This window comes from Vipera berus (assembly GCF_964194415.1).
Source record: "Vipera berus genome assembly, chromosome: Z".
Classification (NCBI taxonomy): domain Eukaryota; kingdom Metazoa; phylum Chordata; class Lepidosauria; order Squamata; family Viperidae; genus Vipera; species Vipera berus.
The window spans coordinates 1,960,819-1,975,900 of record NC_138205.1 but is presented as its reverse complement, the minus strand read 5'-3'; the positions used below and the strand labels follow the sequence as shown (position 1 = coordinate 1,975,900).

At 48.4% G+C, this 15,082-nt stretch overlaps 1 protein-coding gene across 1 annotated transcript; it reads right to left on the bottom strand.

The window, feature by feature from the left end:
- Nucleotides 1-200: 200 nt before the first annotated feature.
- LOC308678278 (tumor necrosis factor ligand superfamily member 13-like) lies at nucleotides 201-14,695 on the bottom strand. The gene is made up of 6 exons (XM_081345381.1): nucleotides 14,059-14,695; nucleotides 10,794-10,887; nucleotides 7,153-7,200; nucleotides 5,107-5,225; nucleotides 1,647-1,788; nucleotides 201-740 (listed from the first exon to the last, which is right to left on the bottom strand). The coding sequence occupies exons 1-6, from the start codon at nucleotides 14,572-14,574 to the stop codon at nucleotides 631-633; spliced, it is 1,029 nt and encodes a 342-aa protein (XP_081201507.1). The 5' UTR covers nucleotides 14,575-14,695; the 3' UTR covers nucleotides 201-630.
- Between the last annotated feature and the right edge of the window lie 387 nt (nucleotides 14,696-15,082).

Below are 15,082 nucleotides of genomic sequence, written 5' to 3'. Positions count from 1 at the left end.
TCATAAGATACTTTTTTTCAGTCCTGTCATAACTTGGGTCGGTAAACGGGTGGACGTAAATTGAAGGACTATCTGTATTTCATCCGGCCTCAGAAGAATGGAAGGATTTAGCAAATGGGAGATATCCCAGTTTTTCTCAAATTTGGCCCACTTTAAGACATGAGGACTTCAACTCCCAGAATTCCCTCGCTGGGGGAATTCTGGGAGTTGAAGTCCCCATGTCTTATTGTGGGCCAAGTTTGAGAAACACTGGGCTAGATCCCTCGGTTCCTGGACATTTGCAAAACCTAATTCAAAAAGGTATAAACATGTCTCAGTCCGAAGGCATAAAAAATGTTGGCTGCCCCTTCGATCTCGCTGGATCCAAACTCGAAGAGTAGATTCTCGGGATCTCCCCGCTGAAGGATCTCCAAAGCGATCCGGAAACATAAGCCAGGATGGGCTCAATCTGGTTTGCCCCACTTTTCCTGCGGGAAAATCTCAGCGTTTTTGAGCCTCCTGGCTGTGTCAAGTCTACCTCGTGGCCACAATCCACAATGAAGGAGACGCTTCTGGATGGAGAACCCCAAGATTTGCGGTGGGGATCCTTCTCAGAGGTGGGACGGGGGGTCTGCAAAGATGCTCGGACGTCTACAAACGGAGCACGCCCAGGAAGGTCCCGTGGGTGGAGATGTCAAAGGAGGCGTTGAAACGGGGGATGCGCAGACTCAGACGGTCCCCCTGGTGCAGTTGGAAAACCCCTAGAAGTAGGGAAGAAAGGGGGCTCAGACACAAGGACCCGTATTGAACAGAACCGCCAGCCCAGCTACGGATCGCACCAATGCCCCCGCTGGGCTGAGGACACGTGCCACAAGATCAGGAGAAAACTATAGGGCGGGTTGGACTAGATGACCTACAAGGTCCCTTCCAACACTGTTATTCTATTCTATTCTATTCTATTCTATTCTATTCTATTCTATTCTATTCTATTCTATTCTATTCTATTCTATTCTTTCCATTTCCATTCCATATTTTCTATTTTATTCTATTCTATTCTATTTCATTCTATACACAATGAATATAAAACACGATTAACAATACAAATACTCAACCCTAAAATAAAAGATTTTGCCACAAACTGGTGTTTTAATTCCCGTTTCTGAAATATATTTTATATTCTATTCTATTCTGGCTGAGGAATTCTGGGAGTTGAAGTCCACCAGTCAGAAATGGGCCAAGTTTGAAGAACCCTGCTTGTGGACTTCAACTCCCAGAATTCCTCAGCCAGGCAAGCTGGCTGAGGAATTCTGGGAGTTCAAGTCCACCAGTCATAAAAGGGCCAAGTTTGAAGACCCCTCCCAGAATTCTTCAGCCAGGCACACAGGCTGAGGAATTCTGGGAGTTGAAGTCCACCAGTCATGAAAGGGACAAGCTTCAAGACCCCTGGTATATTACATCGACTGCCTTCCCACTATGGACTAAGAAAGTTTTCCAATTAAAATAAAAAAACAAAAATGCAATGAAGGTAGTCTAAGCACCTTTGTTATGAAACTCCTGCGAGCTGGGGAATTCTGGGAGTTGAAGTCCAGCCGTCTTAAAGGGCCAGAGGTTGCAAAAAAAAAAAAACACCTCGTTTAGACATTCCGGACAGGTGAATGGAGACTCACCTCCACTGTAGCAGCTGTTATAAGCCTTCTCCACCTTGGGAGGCATACTCTGGACGCAGCGGAAGAGGATCTGGTCCGGCTTGCCCAAGGCCACTCGCCGTAGGACCTGCCCCATGGTAAAAGTGGGGTCATGGAACAGCACCTAGGAAGGAGGGGAGGAAGAGGGTAGACGTGACCTTATCTCCGGGGTCTTCAAACTTGGCCCTTTGGTGACTGGTGGACTTCAACTCCCAGAATTCCTCAGCCAGCGTGAGGGAACTATGACCCTTTTCTCACTTGTGGACTTCAACTCCCAGAATTCCTCAGCCGGCATGAGGGAACTATGACCCTTTGATGACTTGTGGACTTCAACTCCCAGAATTCCTCAGCCAGGCACGAATTCTGGGAGTTGAAGTCCACAAGTCATGAAAGGGCCAAGTTTGAAGACCCCCTGCCTTATCTGAATCTATTTAATAATAATAAATGAATAAAGTTGGAAGGAACCTTGGAGGTCATCTAGTCCAACCCCCCTGCTCAGGCAGGAAACCCTAGACCCTTTCAGACAAATGGCTGTCCAGTCTCTTCTTAAAAACTTCCAGTGGTTTCACTCCATTTACAAGTAGTCCTCTCGACGTACGACAATTCATTTATTGGCTGAAGTTACAGCGCTACTAACAAAAAAAAAAGCAACTGATGATCCGTTTTTCACACTTACGACCGTTGTAGCATCCTGGTGATCCCGTGATCAAAATCCATACACTTGGCAACTGACTCGTATTTACCACGGTCACAGCGTCCCAGAGGGATCATGCAATTCCCCTTTTTGCGACCTTCAAAGTTGACGGGGCTCACTGAACAACCGTGTGTCTCACTTAATGATGGCAGTGGTTTCTCTTCACCACTGTGGCGAGAAATGGTCGTAAAACGAAGCAAAATTCACTGGACGACTGTCTGGCTTGCTTGTGGCCGTAAGTGGAGGACCACCTGCCCTTTGGAGAAAAGCTGCTTTGTCTGGTGCACACACAACAATGGAGAACAACACAAGGGGCGAGGGGTCCCCCTCCAGAATCTAACCAGCTCCGACCCTGCTTAGCTTTTTGACATCGTTCAAAGTCAGCTTGGGACTTTGCTGCCTGCTGATACTAGCAGTCCTTGACTTACGACCACAATCGGGATTGCTACCTGATGGGGTCGTTTAGTGGCCACTCCTGATTTTGTGACAGTTTTGCTGTGGTCATTAAGCCGCTCTAACTTAACGTGAAATCCAATCATGCAAACGCTCTTGTTAAGTGAATCCTTACATTGTGGTTGTTAAATGAATCATTGGGTCGTTAAGTGAATCTGGATTCCCCCTCCATCGACTTTCCTTGTTGGAAACCCCCCAGGAAGGTTGCAAATGGCGATCTGGGATGCTACAACCATAGAATAATTAAAAAAAAGATTGTTAAGTGAATCTTTAGAGTTGTTAAATGAATCATTAGGTCGTTAAGCGGAGCACTGACTTTTCTCGTTGGAAGCCCTGCAGGAAAGTCACAAAAAGCGGTCACACAACCCTGGGACAGTGCAACCATCATAAATATATATGCTAGTTCCCAAGAGTTTTGATCAGGGGACTGGCTGGACGTAAATGCGAGGACAGATCCCGTCCTAAGTTCAAACGGTCGTTAAACGAATCGCTGTAAGTCAAGGACTGCCCTATCAGACAATGCTGCCAACAACCAAGCGATACTACCAAGGTAAAGTGAGTCAAAGCTCTGAGCCCTGCCCCAGAGATGCATTTTAGCAAAACAACAACAGATTAAAGTTATTTAAATTTAGCGTATTTTCCCCCTTCGTGTTCACAATTTATAATTGGCCGCCTTTGTCAATTGGCTTTCTTGATGCCCGAAGCCACAACGGGACCTTCTTCGAAGCCGAAACCTGGATATCTTTGCTTTTTTTTTTCCCTTCCTAAAATCGACTTTTTCCAAAAACATCATTTCATTCATCGCGGCTTGGATAATTTCTTTTTTTTTTTCGTTTTTCATTTTTCTGGGTGTCCTTTTACCCTTCTGTAGCAGCTCAAATCAAAATCTTCCTTCTTAGTAAAGCGCAATTAAGAATTTAGGAACCGGGCTGGTCTTAAGAGGCAGTCCTCGACTTATGACCGCGTCTGAGCCCAAAATTTTGGTCGCTCAGCGAGACACAGTTGTTAAGGGAGTTTTGGCCCATTTGACGACTTTTCTTGCCGCTGTTGATAAGCGAATCAATGCTCCAGCACTGGAAGATTTTAGGGAGAGATTGGACCGCCCTTTGTCTGAAATGGAATAGGGTTTCCTGCCTGAGCAGGGGGTTGGACTAGATGACCTCTGAGGTCCCTTCCGATTCTGTTATTCTTTTTTCCTTCCTTCCTTCCTTCCTTCCTTCCTTCCTTCCTTCCTTCCTTCCTTCCTCCCTCCCTCCCTCCCTCCCTCCCTCCCTTCTCATTTTCATCCCCCCTCCCCATCCTTCCTTCCTTCCTCCTTCCCTTCCTCCCTCCCTCCTTCCCTTCCTCCCCCCCTTTCTTCCTTCCTCCCTCCCTCCCTCCCTTCTCATTTTCATCTCCCCTTCCTCCCTCCCTCCCTTCCTCCCTTCCTCCCTCCCTCCTTCCCTTCCTCCCCCCCTCCTCCCTTCCTTCCTCCCTCCCTCCTTCCCTTCCTCCCCCCCTTTCTTCCTTCCTCCCTCCCTCCCTCGCTTCCTTCCTTCCTCCCTCCCTCCCTTCTCATTTTCATCTCCCCTTCCTCCCTCCCTCCCTTCCTTCCTCCCTCCCTCCCTCCCTTCTCATTTTCATCTCCCCTTCCTCCCTCCCTCCCTTCCTTCCTTCCTCCCTCCCTCCCTTCTCATTTTCATCTCCCCTTCCTCCCTCCCTCCCTTCCTTCCTTCCTCCCTCCCTCCCTTCTCATTTTCATCTCCCCTTCCTCCCTCCCTCCCTTCCTTCCTTCCTTCCTCCCTCCTTCCCTTCCTCCCCCCCTCCCTTCTCATTTTCATCTCCCCTTCCTCCCTCCCTCCCTTCCTCCCTTCCTCCCTCCCTCCTTCCCTTCCTCCCCCCTTTCTTCCTTCCTCCCTCCCTCCCTCCCTTCTCATTTTCATCTCTCCTCCCCTTCCTTCCTTCCTTTCTTCCTTCCTTCCTCCCTCCCTTCTCATTTTCATATCTCCTCCCCTCCCCTCTCTTCCTCCCTTCCTCCTTTCCTTCCTTCCTTCCTTCCTCCCTCCCTCCCTCCCTCCCTCATTTTCATCTCCCCTTCCTTCCTTCCTTCCTTCCTTCCTTCCTTCCTTCCTTCCTTCCTTCCTTCCTCCCTCCCTCCCTCCCTTCCTCCTTCCTTCCTTCCTCCCTCCCTTCCTTCCTCCCTTCCTCCTTCCTTCCTTCCTTCCTTCCTTCCTTCCTCCCTCCCTCCCTCATTTTCATCTCCCCTCCCTCCCTCCCCTCTCCACCTCCTGGGGTGGGTGGGTGGGTGTCTCTCACCTGGCTGTAGACGAAGTAGAGGCCGGTGTGCCGGACCACCACGTCTTGCCCGCTGGGCTCCAGGGCTCGGCCCTGTTTCAGGAAGGGGGACCACCAGATCTCCGTGGCGTCCCCCTCTTCTGCAGGGGAGGAAAGAGGGCTCATATTGGAACACACACACACACACACACACACACACACACACACACACTCCACCCGCTCCTGAGCGCTGCCAGCCTTTGTCCTGGGTCTTTAGCAGGGCAGGCAGCAATTCAAGAGGGTGGGCTGGGCCCTGACCCGATTCCCCCCACCCCCCCACCAGCTCCACCCTTGGCACTCTCCACCGAAACATTTCCTTTTATTCCTTTCATTTATCCATCAATCATCTCCACCACCCCCAGACACACATCCCTCGGGAACCGAAGACTAGTTTGTCACATTACAGCCACAAGCTTTTAAAATTACATTTCGGGGTGTGGGGTGTCAGAGGTCCCCCCCTTAATTAAGACAGAGGGGGGTGGGTGCCAGGCAAAAGCTCAGCGGGAGATCAGCCCCGAGTCCTGGTCCCTGGGCCAGCCTGGCAAGGGTGCCAATCAGAAGGAAATTGGCAAGTCCCGGAAAGAGACAGCGTGGGGTTTTCCCAGCCTAGATCGGAGGAGGAAGAGGAGGAGGAGGAGGAGGAGGAGGAGGGGGAGGGGAGGAAGAGGAGGGGGAGGAGGAGGGGGAAGAATAGGGGAAGCACTGTTGGAGTCCTTGGTGCTCTCTGAGCTGGGTTGTTTCCTTGTAGGCGTTTCATGACCCAACTAGGGAACGTTATCAATGCTAGAAGGGAATGGGGTTTGTGGAGGGGGGGAGGAGGAGGAGGAGGAGGGGGTTGAAGAGGAGGAGGAGGAGGGCTAAGAGGAGGAAGAAGACAAATGGTATAGGGTTTCCTTCCTGATCAGGGGTTGGACTAGAAGACCTCCAAGGTCCCTTGCAACTCTGCTCTTCTCTTATTCTCTGAGCTTGACGGTTTTCTTAGAGACATTTCGTAACCTGACTAAGGAACATTATCAGCGCTGGAAGGGAGTGGGGTTTGCAGAGAGGGGGAGAAGGAGAATAAGGAGGACTGTGGGGTCCTTGACGCTCTCTGAGCTGGGTGGTTTCCTTGCAGACGTTTCATGACCCAACTAGGGAACCTCATCAGTGCTAAAAGACAGTGGGAGGAGGAGGAGGAAGAGGAAGAAGAGGAGGAGGAGGAGGAGGAGGAGGAGAACTGTGGGGTCCTGGGTGCTCTCTGAGTTTGGAGGTTTCCTTGCAGACATTTCATGACCCAGCTGGGGAACGTCATCAGTGCTGCAAGGGAGGGGGGTTTGTGGAGGGGGGAAGGAGGAGGAAGAGGAGGAGGAGGAGGAAGAGGAGGAGGAAGCTGCCTTGAAGGGATGATCAGAGGGCTCCAGCAAGGGGGGGATTTCAAGCCTCCCTTTGAACTAGGTCCCCAAAGGCCAGATTGCCCCTTAAACTCAAGTCACCCCCCCAGGCAGCCATTATCCACCCCAAACAGTCCATTGTTCACCAGTCTCCTTGATTTGTCTTCCAACATGGCTGCCTGGTGAGGGGGGGCGGGGGGTAGACCTAGGAGGTGCCCCCCCTCCCCTGTGGCCCCCATTGAAGATCCAGAATTACCCAGATGAGAAAGACCTCCAGTGGGTAGCTGTCTGCAATTTTGCAAGTTTTGCATTTTAACGTACAAATATCCAAGTCGGCCACTCTGCCATTTAACTGTTTTTTTTGTCTTTTCCAATCTGCTGCAAGGCACACTTTTAATTCACACAGGTGTATTGCAATTGCAATTGTAATTGTAATTGTGATTGTAATTGGTTTGAAGGGGGGGGGAGGCTGTCTTTTGATTATGGCATTGAAATGTAGCTTAATTGTTTTGTAATGGTAGAAATTCTGGTGTGTTTTTTTTTTACTTCATTTAACTCTGCGCATTCCCCCAAAGTCACATACAAGGGGGATAAATGGCCTTGAAAATTGAATAAATAATAACATTTTATTCCTCATTTAACAAAATCTGCTACTCACCGGTATTGGAATGGCGATCAGGGACCAAGTGCAAGACGGAGTGTTTTTCTATGGAAATCAAACACAATTGGAGATAATGGGGAGAGGTATAGAGATGACAGGTTAACAATTTAGATTTGGTAGTTTGGTATTTAAAATTCTTTGGGCCCCGTTTTCCAGAGGGTGGGAAACTAATATTGTTGTAATATATTAATCAGCATTCAATTAGGGAGGACAATATGTGTAAAGGTGCTTGCTTCTCCCTTTTTTAATGCACCTTTTTTCTTTTTAATGCTGTGTTTTGTTTGGGTTTAAATAGTTGACTGTTTTGTGTTTTAACTTCTTTTTTTGGGAACAAAATACAAAAAGAGGGGAATTTAAAAAAAAAAGCAAATAAAGGGATTTAACTTGAAAGCATGAACAAGGCCCTCTGCATGTGCTCAGGAACACTCTCCTCTCCTTTTTGGCTGCTGTGAACGCTGTCAGGTTCAGCCCAGCACAGGAAATGCCTCTTAAAACCATGTTTCTCCAACTGGTTACTTGAAGCAAGATCCAGTGTGGATTCTTCCAGACCGTGCTCTTTTTTGATCTCAGGTTGAGCGTTGCTTCAACTCCCAGAATTCAGCATCGATCGGAGAAGAAGAAATAGAATAGAATACAGCTGGAAGGGACCTTGGAGGTCTTCTAATCCAGCCCCCTGCTCAAGCAGGAGAAAAAAATGAGGCTGGACTATTTCATTTTTTGGGGTAACTTGCTTAATAGACGGTGGGAATGCGGTTGACGTAATATACCTTGACATCAGCAAAGTGAGAAAAAAAGTAACCCACGGCAAGCTAAGTGAGTAAGCCAGTTAAATGTGGGCTAAACGGCCTGGGAATTTAATACAGGGAGTTCTGGATTTACAACAGTCCATTTAGCGACCGTTCAAAGTTACAACACCACTGGAAAAAAAAGGACTCCTGACCGTTTTTCACACTTACGACCGCTGCAGCATTTCCCCCGTGGTCACGTGATCAAAATTTGGATGCTTGGCAAACTGATTCGTATTTACGATGGTTGCAGCGTCCTCCCAGCTGGGGGATTCTGGGAGTTGAAGTCCACCCACTTTTAATTTGCCAAGAAACACCATTAATAAACCTGACCAAACTTCCTTCTTGCAAGTCGGAAATGAATTTTCCTGGCTTGAAAAACATGTCAGCCGACTAATGGGACCTAAGTCCATCTGGGCTGGCCAGACTAGTTTGGCTTTTGCTATAATTATGCCAGATCACCAACAAGCTGGTTTATTTGGCTAAAAACGGCCTTCTCCAAAGAAAATAACCACGACGCAAGCCACAGCGGACTCTCCCAGCCAGCCGCAAGAAATTAAAACTCTGGGAAATGGGAAAAAAGCAGCCCAAATTTGTGCCAAACCGTTGGACAACCGCCTGCCTGCTTTGATTAAAAAACGCTTCTCATTTGGTGCGTAAAACTTCCTCGAGAAGCGGTGCCCGGATCAGACGGCCTGCGGTCGAGACACCCCCCCTCCCCCTGTTAAACGTCACAAGTCCGGACACACAAAAAGACACCGTGTCCCTCATCTTTTTCTATCGCTTTCACTTCCCCTCTTTCCACTCTGCAGTTTTTTTTTGCTCCTGAGCTGATCGGCTGGGCTGCAAAATTTAAAGCTGCTCGCATGCTTCCCGCCGGCAGCATGCACAAAGTTTTGTAGCTTGGCAAGAGTGTGCGATTCTGGGTGGAAGTTGCAGGTTAGGGTTTCTGATCAGAAAGATTTTGGGGGGCCCACAGAGGTGGCTCCCCTGGTGTCAAAGTCAGGGCTGGCCTTGACCTAGCGTCCTTCTGCAAGACCGTTCAGAACAGAATAACCACAGAATAACCACCGAATTACAGAATAACAACAGAATAACAGAATAATAACAGAATAACCACAGATAACAGAATAATAACAGAATAACAACAGAATAACAGAATTACAGAATAATAACAGAATAACAGAATAATAACAGAATAACAACAGAATAACCACAGAATAACAGAATAACCACAGAATAACAGAATAACAACAGAATAACAGAATAATAACAGAATAACCACAGATAACAGAATAATAACAGAATAACAACAGAATAACAGAATTACAGAATAATAACAGAATAACAGAATAATAACAGAATAACAACAGAATAACAGAATAACATAACAGAATAACCAAAGAATAACAGAATAACCACAGAATAACAATAGAATAACCGAATAATAACAGAATAACAACATAACAATAGAATAATAAAAGAATAACAGAATAACCACAGAATAACAGAATAACCACAGAATAACAGAATAACAACAGAATAACCACAGATAACAGAATAATAACAGAATAACAACAGAATAACAGAATTACAGAATAATAACAGAATAACAGAATAATAACAGAATAACAACAGAATAACAGAATAACATAACAGAATAACCACAGAATAACAGAATAACCACAGAATAACAGAATAACAACAGAATAACCGAATAATAACAGAATAACAACATAACAATAGAATAATAAAAGAATAACAGAATAACCACAGAATAACAGAATAACAACAGAATAACAACAGAATAACAACAGAATAACCGAATAACCACAGAATAACAGAATAACAACAGAACAGAATAACAGTTGGAAGGGACCTTGGAGGTCTTCTAGTCCAACCCCCAACTCAAGTAGGAAACGCTATATATACAATCTCAGACCAATGGCTGTCCAGTCTCTTCTTAAAAAACCTCACCCACAACTTCTGGTGGCAAGCTGTTCCACTGGTTAATTGTCCTCACTGTTTGCTTTTATTACATTATAAACTGCCCTGAGTTGTTCAGGCTCTGTGGTTTGATAATAGAATAAAAAAAATTAGCATCACCTAATTAACGAAAAGAAGGACTTGGGGGGGGACATGATAGCAGTCTTCCCATATTTGAGGGGCTGCCCCCCAAAAAAGGGTGGTGGTGGTGGTTTCCGAGAAGAAACAACGGATGGAAACTCATCAAGGAGAGAAGCAACCGGGAACTAAGGAGGAATTTCCTAACGGTGAGAACAATTAACCAGTGGAACAGCTGGCCACCAGAAGTTGTGAATGCTCCACCACTGGAGGTTTTTTTTTAAAGAAGAGACTGGACAGCCACTTGTCTGAAATGGCATAGGGCAGGAGTCTCCGAACCTGACAACTTTAAAGACTTGTGGACTTCAACTCCCAGAATTCCCCAGCCAGAATTCTGGGAGTTGACGTCCGCAAGTCCTAAAGTGGCTGACATTGGAGACTCCTGGTATAGAGGATCTCCTGCTCGAGCCCGGGGGGGGGGGGTTGGACTAGAAGACCTCCAAGGTCCCTTCCAGCTATGTTCTTCTGTTATCTGACCCTCTCAATTTGGGACCACCGGTGAGGGTGGCAAGAACCTGCCTGGGCTTAAAAAGCAGGGTGTGTGTGTTGTTGATAGACCTTTCTCAGACATGAAAGAAAAGGGGGCCAGATTGAACCCACCGCATGTCTGGGGCAGCCCCTGCCATAAACAGACCCCCACACAAACACACACACATCCCCCCCTTGCAGTAGAGAGGGCTAAGTTACCTTTCCACTTTTAAACGTTGGTGCAAATTGTGCTCTACTCACTGCGTTGACATGCAAGTGGGTCTTGGGGTGTCTTCCTCACATCCCTGGTCCGTCTCGTCCTCGGCGCGGGGGGCGCGGGACCCCCGACAGCCCTCTGAAAGCGGAAGAGTGACCTCAGTCCCCCCCCTGTTCGCTTATTGCCAGGTGAGCTCGAAAAGGAGGGAGGGGGAGGCTTGTGGGTAGGAAGAGCAAAGCATTCTGGGACGTCGGTTGCTTTGGGGAGGAAGAGGGTGCTGGGATTGGGAGGAGGGGAGGGGTGGGTGGGTGTCGCAAGAACCCTTGATTGACACTTGTCTGCGTTTCAAGGGAATTGATTGGCTAACGCCATGTTGTTTCCGCCTTGGCGACTTTCAGAGGGGTGGACTTCAACTCCCAGAATCCCCCAGACAGCGCTGAAAAAACAATGGCGCAGGCAGTCCTCGACTTACGACAGTTCATTTCGTGACCGTTTAGTGAAGTTCACGACGGCCCTGGAAAAAGCGACCGAGGACCTTTTATTTTTGCACTTACGACCGTTGCAGCAATCCCCGAAGTCACGGGTTCAAAATTCAGAGGCTTGGCTACTGACCCGTACTTATGACGTTCGCCATGTCTCCTGGGGTCACGTGATCAACCTTCAGGCAAGCCAAGTCCATGGGAGGAAGCCAGACTAACTTCACAACGGCAGTGATTCACTTAAAAGCGGTGGCCAAAGGTCATAAAATGAGGCAAAACAAACTATCTCGCTTAGCAATGGAAATTTTGGGCCCTGTTGTGGTCGTAAGACGAGGACTAGGCTGCATTTGTTGAAAAGAATTTGTTGAAAAGAAAAGCCGGAAGGAGAGAAGGAAGGAGAGACGTGGCGGGCTTGGAGGTTCAAGTGCCAACACACCTGGGAACCCATGCCAGGGCCTGCCCGACTGGCATCTGGAGAGAGAGCAGAATTGCTACCTGAAATACGGAGAGTAGCTTCCCTATAAAATAGAATAATATAGAATACAGAATGCAGAATATAGAACAGAAAAGAAAAGAACAGAACAGAATATAGAACAGAATATAATAGAATATAGAATAGAATAGAATAGAATATTTTTTTTAATTTTTTTTATTTTAATCCCATTTATATCCCGCCCCTCTCTGAAGACTCAGGGCGGCTTACAATTCAAAGTACAAATCAATGTGCTTAGCAGTAGCCTTCATTCTATGTATATGCCTGCTTATTAGGGCTTTCACACACCCCCAAGCGGCATTATTACAAAGTCAGCTTAATTGCCCCCCAACAATCTGGGTCCTCATTTTACCTACCTGGGAAGGATGGAAGGCTGAGTCAACCTTGAGCCTGGTGGGACTTGAACCTGCATTAATTGCAGGCAGCTGGTGTTACTTAAGGAGGCATCAGCCCACTGCTCCACCCAGGCTCCGAATAGAATAGAATAGAATAGAATAAAATAGAATAGAATAGAATAGAATAGAATAGAATAGAATAGAATAGAATAGAATAGAATAGAATAGAATAGAATAGAATAGAATAGAATAGAATAGAATAGAATAGAGTAGAGTAGAGTAGAGTAGAGTATAGAGTATAGAGTACAGAGTACAGAGTATATAGAGTATAGTATAGTATAGTATAGTATAGTATAGTATAGTATAGTATAGTATAGTATAGTATAGTATAGTATAGTATAGTATAGTATAGTATAGTATAGTATAGTATAGTATAGTATAGTATAGTATGGAATATAGAATATAGAATATAGAATATAGAATATAGAATATAGAATATAGAATATAGAATATAGAATATAGAATATAGAATATAGAAGAGAAGAGAAGAGAAGAGTTGGAAGGGACCTTGGAGGTCATCTAGTCCAACCCCCTGCCCAAGCAAGAAACTCTACACCATTTTCTGACAGATGGCTGTCCAGTCTCTTCTTAAAAACTTCCAGTGTTGGAGCATTCACCGCTTCTGGTGGCAAGTAGTTCCACTGGTTAATTGTTCTAACTGTCAGGAAATTTCTCCTTAATTCCAGGTTGCTTCTCTCCTTGACTTGTTTCCATCCGTTGCTTCTTCTCCTGCCTTTGGGGGCTTTGGAGAATGGCTTGACTCCTTCTTCTTTGGGGCAGCCCCTGAGATGTTGGAAGACTGCTATCCTGTCCCCCCTCGTCCTTCTCTTCATAGACCTGCCCAGTTCCAGCAACCGTTCTTTTGTCGTTCTCTTTCCTTTTGTGCGGAGTGGGTTTTTCCTCAGTGGAAATTTTTTTTTGCACTTTGCACCTTCTTACTTAGCCCATCGTGAGACCCCACTGACAGGAGGATTTTGACCAGACCAGTCCCAGCAATGACATATATTGGAGCCCAAGGAAATAATTCATTGAATTTGGAGAGAGAGAGAGAGAGAGAGAGGGAGGGAGGGAGGGAGGGAGGGAGGGAGGGAGAGAGAGAGAGAGAGAGAGAGAGAGAGAGAGAGAGAGAGAGAGGGACAGAGAGAGGGAGAGAAAGAGAGAGAAAGAAAGAGACAGAAAGAGAGAGGGACAGAGAGAGGGAGAGATAGAAAGACAGAGGGGAGGGAGAGAGAGGGAGAGAAGAGAAAGAGAGAGGGAGAGAGAGAGAGAGAGAAATTGAGCACAATTTTCTTTTTACTGGAAGGAAGGAAGGAAGGAAGGAAGGAAGGAAGGAAGGAAGGAAGGAAGGAAGGAAGGAAGGAAAAAGATAAGGAAAGGAAAGGAAAGGAAAGGAAAGGAAAGGAAAGGAAAGGAAATTAATGGGAAATTAATCCTCAGAAGAAACTCATCCGAAGGTTTGCAGAGCCCCTGAAATGGCAGGAGAACAAGCCCACAGCCTTTCCCCAAACTGTTCCCCTCCCCATCCAGAAAAACGCCTCCCACCCACCCACTTGAACCCCCCCCCTCCCCCAATCTCTCCACCCAAAATTTCTGGGAAAGCGGGATCAAGCTAAGCCAAGATAGCTTGGGCTGCAGAGACAGAAAACCCCTGACTTGCATCCAGAAGCCCCTTTTACTCCGCAGACAGCCCGGGCTCAGAGTTCTCCTGCCTGCTGGATTACGATTCCCATCTGTTCCCCGGCTGGCTGGGGACGATGGGAGGGCTTGCCATCCTGTCTGCTGGCGGGGGGGGGGGGGAGAGCGGCAGCGCCTTACGGATCCCGCTCTGTACATTTCCCTCCAGAATTGCACCAAGGGAGTGGGGTTGGGTGTCAGGAGCCCCCCACCCACCGAAGGGCCGAGGGGCCCGACTCGCCTTCCGCCGAGCCCCCTCCTCTCCTACCTGCCGTGAGTTGGGGTCATCCCGCTCTTCTTCGGGGGTCCCGGATGCCTGGCACAGCCTTTCCCTCCGTAGGGCAGCCAAGTCCTCTCTCAGACTTTCCAGGTGGGCTTGGATGCTGAAGAGCATGAAGAGGCAGGCCAGGAGACCCACCGCCAGGGCCCCCACAACCGCCCAGGGACTTGGGGGGCGCTGCCCCCACCCCAAGGAATCCAGCCCGGCGAAGGGGCTTAACCCCCCCCTCCAGATCTTCCGTGGCATCCTTCTTCCCGGCTTCCTCCTGGAGCAAGTCTTCTCCTGGGGGTCTTCCTGCCCCACAGGGGCCAAAGCCGAGGCCCCCGCCATCCTCAAAAGGGGGAGGGCGGGGCCCCCGGGGCTCCTCGGCCTCCCCAGATTGGTCTCCCAGAAAATTCTAGCCTGGCAAGTACAGCCTGGGCCTGCAGAGGTGCACGGCTCTGCCACGGATCCAGGAGAGTTTGCAGGAGGGCGGTTGCCAGGGGGATCGGGACCCCCAGACATGACCGGTCCTCTCCCCCCCCCCCAAAAAAAAAATTCAGCACATGGCAGAAGAAGGCAACTGCAGTTGGATCCGGGGAGCTCCTGGCTGCAGGCGGGAGAGCTGGTTGCGGGTCCCTGTGCCCACTGCAGCTGCTTGCAAGAGGGAAGGGCCCTCGCCACTCTACCCACCCACCCACCCACCCCGAGCCCTCCCCCTCCTCAGCTTCCTGGCCCGGCTTTCCCCGCCGAGAGAGCGGCAGAACGGGTGCCAAAGCAAGCCGCCGATTGAGCAAGGGATTGAGGAAGCTGGCCAGGAGCGCTAGGGGCTGGCTATGCCCGCCCCGCCCGGAGAGCAGCCAACGGCCGAGGGTGGCACTCGGCTGCCTCATCCTGGGCTTGGCAAAGGGCCTGGCTGTTTGACCCAGGCCTGGCCGCTTCCCGGCACCCAGACCTTGGGATCAGCTGATCCCAGGAAACCAGATTCCCAGGGCTGGTGCCAAAGAAGCCTTGGACCGGCTAAGTTTCAGGG